The sequence below is a fragment of the Lathamus discolor genome, chromosome 3, assembly GCF_037157495.1.
Source record: "Lathamus discolor isolate bLatDis1 chromosome 3, bLatDis1.hap1, whole genome shotgun sequence".
NCBI classification, from domain to species: Eukaryota; Metazoa; Chordata; class Aves; order Psittaciformes; family Psittacidae; genus Lathamus; species Lathamus discolor.
Genome location: NC_088886.1, coordinates 134,163,717 through 134,169,892, shown reverse-complemented (window position 1 = coordinate 134,169,892; position 6,176 = coordinate 134,163,717). Strand labels below are relative to the sequence as shown.

Sequence of the window (6,176 nt, the reverse complement as noted above, 5' to 3'; positions counted from 1 at the left end):
ATGCGCAGGAGGCCAGGTGCCTGCCGGCTTGTGCTGTGCCGGGAGCGCCGCGGGCAGCCCAGCGTCCTCAAAGTGCTGTGCCCGAGTGGCGAGGCCGCCGCTGTTCTGGCAGCGGGCGGGAAGGAGCCGGAGGTGCCGCTGAGCCGGGAGGACGATGCGGGTACGGGGCAGCCTTGCCTCTGCCCGGCGCCCGGCGTGGAGGCAGCGGGCGCCGAAGAGCGCCGCGGCTGTGCCTGCTGCTCGGGCTTGTCCTGGCCGCGCTGCTGCAAGGCACCTGGTGAGGAGAGGGAGTCTGGCAGGCAGGGCGGGGGGGAGGGCAGCGCCCTCCTGGCATCGCTGCCCGCTCTGGGGGTGACATTGGCAGAGGAGCGGAGGAAGAGGAAGCGGCCCCGATGGCACGGGGGCTCACCGCGCGGGGCGGCGGGGCGCAGAGCGACCTGGGGCGGCCGTAGAGGGCGTCCGGCACCTGAGCCCGCTGCTCCGCCGGCAGCCCTCGGGCGGGGAGAGGCCGGCGGCAGCCGAGGCTACTTGACTGTGGCGGCCCACACCTGGTGCCCGGCGGGGGACACCGGGCCCCTACGGGCGTATGCGGCCTCTCCCTCCTCCTGGTCCTAGCGGCAGGCACGACCTCCTCCGTGGTGCTAGCCTGTGCTTGCACTCCGGGGTTGGCTAGGGCCAGGACCTGGTGCCCCTCCGAGAGCGGGACTAGCGCTCGGGGCCACTGCGGCCGCGCCTCGCTGACTCCCAGTCCTCAGGGGCGAGCTGCTGCTCGTGGCTTTCAGCGATTATCACTCGGGAAAACGGACCTTCTTGTTGCCGAAGTTTCAAAGGTTTGAGTAAATCAAGGTGCGTTCTAGCAGCGTGAGCTTTGACAGTGGGAATGAGTGCTGTTCAACAAGTCCATGTACTTGCAACTGTGACTTCCTTGGTAATTCATACCTTGCTTTAGTGTGAGGTTCCTCTTTATTTTGTCTTAATCTGTGCTTCACTTCTTGGTCATTTTGAATTGCTAAAGCTACAAACTTACTGCGAAATACACTTTTTTTTTTTTGTTAGTTTAACGTAGCTTCCTCCTAAAACCTAAATGCCATCCTAAAATAGTGTTTGAAGTTGTTATCTGAAGTAGTTTGGCATGCGTAATTTTTAAACAACTTCACTAAAACGTGTTCTCTTTAAATCTGGACTATGATTGACTTTCCAGCAGAAAATGAATTAAATAGCAGTCTTTGTTAGCCAGTGAGCTGTGGAGAAGCCAGAAGAGATACCATGCTTCACCACTGAAATTCACATCACTTCTGAGACAAAGCTTGAGAGAAAAAACCCCACATTTGTAATCCTGAGAAGCTTGTATTTATTCATCAGACTTACTTTTTTTTTTTTTTCTTTAGTCTGTCTAGCAAAATTGTTAACTGAGCCAATGGCTGAACTTATGAATCACTCCTAGATCTTGTCTGCATGACCATGGTGAGCTCTTGCGCAGACTGTTGTGCTCATGGTGCTTTCCTGAAATCTGTGGGAGAGCCGTTCACCTGCTTCTTACAGTGTGAAGAATGGATCACCCTCTGGCTTTACAGAAGGTGTGGGAGAATCATCTTCTCACTGACCACCTTCCCCCCAGCCAGTACTCTTCTGCCTCTGCTACTATACTCAAGATGCATGTATGTGAGAAGTGTGATTTTCTTCTCTGCATTTTGCAAGTATAGAAGCTGTTTTCAAGAAAGCATGGCGTTAAAATACAGGCAACAAGAATTTACACAGAAAATGGTGTGCAGTGGGAGGCATTTGACTAGTACTTAAAACATGAATGAAAGATTCTTGGAAATCCTTACGTTTGGAGATGGTGAGAGAATAAAAGTGAAAAACCTCAAACCTGCAGCCACTCAGAAAAGAGGGTTCGGGTGCTACTTCAAACTTCGGCATTTTCAGACTGCTACACTTTTTTAGAAAAGCATGAGTGCTTGACTGTTTTGATGGCATGGGGCTTTTGCTTGGAGGCTTAGTATTTTGTGGGGTGGGAATGTTATCTTAACATCTTCACAATGTAGCTTGAAATGAGTACTCTTCAGAACTGCAGTTCTTGTTTTGGTAAGAAGAACTTGGACCGCTGTATTTTTAAAAGGAAATAAAACACTTTCTCATTGCACTGAGTACATGGTTTGGCAATATGAGATGTTGATGGTTTAAATTTTAGAATTACAAGATACTGTTTCTGATAGGTTTGGTTTATTGCCTAGCTTACAAAAATGAGTGCCTTCTGTTTTTACTTTGTTCCTTCAAATCCCACGCTTAATTCTAGGTATAGGATCTTTTCAGCTTACTTTAATTTGATTGGTTTTCCATTTCAACACTCCAGTTATTTAGATTGGCTTCGTTCTGTAGTAATCAGACAAGTTATCGTGCCTGAAATAAAAGTTAATAGTTCTGTTTGTGCTGTGTTCATCCATAAGCCAGCCTGAGTTTGGATTTCCCATTTCAGTTATAGGCCAGTCTGATTCCTCTTGCTTTAATATTAGAGACATTGTTGGTTTTGTAGTTCTGTTGTGTGACTGTGTGGATTAGGACATTATGTAGTTCATGAACATTTTTTAAATGCACTCTGCTTCATAGCTGGTAGATGTCCTGGTCCAGTGTTGGTTGGTGATAGCTTTTATAGTCACTTTTATGTAAGAGGCTGTTGCTTAATAAAAGTATTTCTAGTGGAAACTGTCATTCATTTTCGGCTGCAGTGTGGCTGGATTCCTTGAAAAGCAGGCCTTCTGCGTGCTTCAAATTTTGGTTGTGGTTGTTAAGCCTGGGTCTCTAAAACTGTTGAAGCCAGAACCAATGCTATACACACTGTATTGGTCCAGTCTTAGCTATTGTGTAATAAGTGCAGTTTCTCATCCTTGAGTGCTGATCTCAAGGAGGATCAAAATGGTTTGCGACAAGTTTTGTTAGTTTAAAAAAACGCCACACACCCCAAACAAAACAAAAAGCCCCTCAAACCCATATTTAGTTGCTAAGCAACTCACAGCAGTGTCCTGCTGGTTTGGTTTTTAGGGAATCCGTAAAGCCCACAGGCTTCCGCTCTAATGTGAGATGAGGTACCCTTTTGTCAAAACACTGCCTCAGGGACATGCAGTTCTTGCTCTTGGCTTTAGAGGGTGTTGTAGAAGAAAAGGTAACTCCCAAAGTTTTGTGCAGACAGAAAGAAAAGAGTGAGGTAACATCCCACTCAGATTTTTAGATGGGTTCTCTTCCTCACTGTTCACCTTTAGGTTCAGTGGAAAGACTGTTCCCTATGCAGCAAAGCAATAGCGAAATAGGCTGGGTTTTTTTGGGACGCTGCTGAGGGTCAGCAGCAGTTCATCCTCTCCCTTAGCCATTCTTTTTCTTTTGTTTTTTAAATTATTGTTTGAATAGTTGAGGGTGGAGAAGATGAGTGGAACAAGGAAGAGTACGTCCCTGAAGAGAGCCCGAGGCAGTGAGGAAGCTTGAATAGAGACTGTTAGACTTGGGAAACTACTTCAGGAAGTCTGCTAAATAAGTGTAAACTAAGGTGATAACTAAGGTCTTCATGGAAGTTTATCAGTACTTTAAGCAGGCCTATGATGTTTTAAAATTAAAGTCACTTAAATTTTTTCTGCTTAAAAATGTACACTTAATGGTGATTTAATAATGATACTTGTCTGAAGAAAATACTTGGATTTTTATAGCAAAATAAAAATGTTATGTAAAACTTTTGTAGGTCTAGGGTGATTTAGCTGCAAAACAAACATGAAATATAACAGAAGTGAGGTTCTGTACACAAGTTTTATGTGTGTATTTGTGAGAAAGGAAATTAAATTGTTGCTTATGAAACCTGAGTAACTTAATCGATAATCAGATAGTTCCCAAGGTAATAAGTTTCAGTGTTTCAGAATCTGACCGTGGACCATTTTGTTGTATTTGTTGGTCCTTGCGGTGGTCAGTCGTACTAGTTCTACAGTGAATCACCCAAACTAGGCTGATGTAGCCAAGCTGTAAAGCCCACTGACTCGTGGAAATGTGGGAAGTTTTGTATCCAAAGTGTTAAGAGTTCATCTCTTACCTCCTATTTTAAGGAAAAAATGGAGACCTGTGGTGGTCAGTGAAATATATTTTCAAGGCAGGTCTCATAAATACATGTAGTATTTGCATTTGTTTCTCTTACTTTCCCAAGAATAGTTGCAAATGTATAAAGCACTGCAGTGTATAGAGCTGATTAACTTGAGAAATCTTCCAATGGATTATTAACTTGAGTTTATCTGTTGCAGGAACAAAGAAGAAAGCTGCGTGTCCAGGACTTGGTCTGTTTTACACCGTACTGTCTGCCTTCCTTTTCTCAGTGGCCTCTTTATTTCTTAAAAAAATAGAAGATGTACATTCAGTGGAAGTGAGTGCGTTTCGATGTATTTTCCAAATGGCATTTGTTCTTCCTGGTTTAATATACTACAAGTAAGTAATTAAAGTTATTTCTTAAAAATAGATGTAGAATTATCACTTGCTTAAATCAGATTGCAAGATTATTTTAATTCAAACTTCAGTTGCGTAACTGCATTGTTTTGGATTAGTTAATAGTTTCTGAATACAATTCAGAAACTGAAAATCTTTGACTCCCTGAATTGTAGAGGTTTCTGCAGGGATTATATTAAATGTGTTGGTCTTCCATGAAATGGTGTTCTTAAAAAATAGAAGGTAAGTTGTAGATACGCTTGGGTTATTTTGCAAGTAGAAAAATTAATAGCTAGAAGAACAGGTTCTTGACTCTGAATGTGATTGGGAGTGGTGATGGGAATAAATTGGTCTGTGGTCAGAGAGTTAAAAATACTTTTATATTTGAGATAAGACCTTCACCTAGAAAGGTGTGTAAAGTCTAGAAGGGTATGTACGTTTAAATGTGGTTGAATGCTGGTCATGAAATAAGCAAGCCAGCAATATTAATGTGATGTTTCTGTTTTTCAGAACAGGGTTTTTGGGACCAAAAGGTAAAAGAATTTTTCTTTTCTTCCGAGGATTCCTTGGCTCTAGTGCAATGATTCTTCTCTACTATGCTTACCAAGTCATGCCACTAGCTGATGCCACTGTTATAACTTTTAGCAGTCCTGTTTTTACATCATTGCTGGCATGGATCTTTCTCAAAGAGAAGTACAGTATTTGGGATCTTCTGTTTAACCTCTTTGCCATCACTGGAGTGATTCTTATTGCCAGACCACCATTTCTGTTTGGGTCAAACGTTACAGGGATTGAAGGAAGTTATACAGAGCACCTTAAAGGAACTATAGCAGCCATTGCAAGCACAGTGTCTGCAGCTTCGACTTTCGTTATACTAAGGAAGGTGGGAAAATCCGTGCATTATTTTTTGTCAATTTGGTATTATGCGGTCATTGGTTTAATTGGATGTGTTATAGCATTGTTTGTTATGAATGAATGGCGTTTACCGCACTGTGGTAAAGATAGGGTTCTTCTAATATTAATAGGCTTGTTAGGGTTAGGGGGACAGATTTTTCTCACAAAAGCATTACAGATAGAGAAAGCTGGACCTGTAGCCATAATGAAAACAATGGATGTGGTGTTTGCTTTTATTTTGCAAATTCTTTTTCTCAATCATCTGCCAACTTGGTGGACTGTAGGTGGTGCCCTTTGTGTCGTAGCGAGTAGTTCTGGAACTGCTATTCGTAAGTGGCGACAAACCTTGAAGAAAGCTAAAGAAAATGAAATCTGACAGTGCAGACACTAATTCATTACAGAAACAAACAATCTTGAAATACATATATATATATACACAATATTTGTTTTTATTTATTTTAAGTATATCTTACCAAATTGTAGTACCAAATTATGGGCAATAAGTTGAATATATATATATATATTTTTTTTTTTTTTTAAGAAAATTGAATATGTGTGAACAACTGATTAGGTATATACTTTTCTTTCTCATATTTAGGCATGCAAATACGAGAAGTAGAAAAAATTTTGAAAGTTGCTTGCCTCCTATCAAACGTGGAAAATAAATTTTTGGCTTTTATTTTACTAAAAATCCTGATTCTCCACTTCTTAGACCCTTTCTTTGTTCTTCTGAGCAGTGGAAATCAGTCTCCCAGGCTTATTTAATACTATTCTGTGCTTGATTAGTAGAGGGTTTGCAGTACAAAAGTTAGAACTGAAAAAAGAGTTAT

At 42.0% G+C, this 6,176-nt stretch overlaps 1 protein-coding gene across 1 annotated transcript; it reads left to right on the top strand.

The window, feature by feature from the left end:
- Positions 1 to 5,839, top strand: SLC35G1 (solute carrier family 35 member G1). Its single transcript, XM_065672901.1, has 3 exons — positions 1 to 277; positions 4,275 to 4,455; positions 4,963 to 5,839. Exons 1-3 carry the CDS (start codon positions 1 to 3, stop codon positions 5,720 to 5,722), a joined length of 1,218 nt encoding a protein of 405 aa, XP_065528973.1. The 3' UTR covers positions 5,723 to 5,839.
- Positions 5,840 to 6,176: the final 337 nt, after the last annotated feature.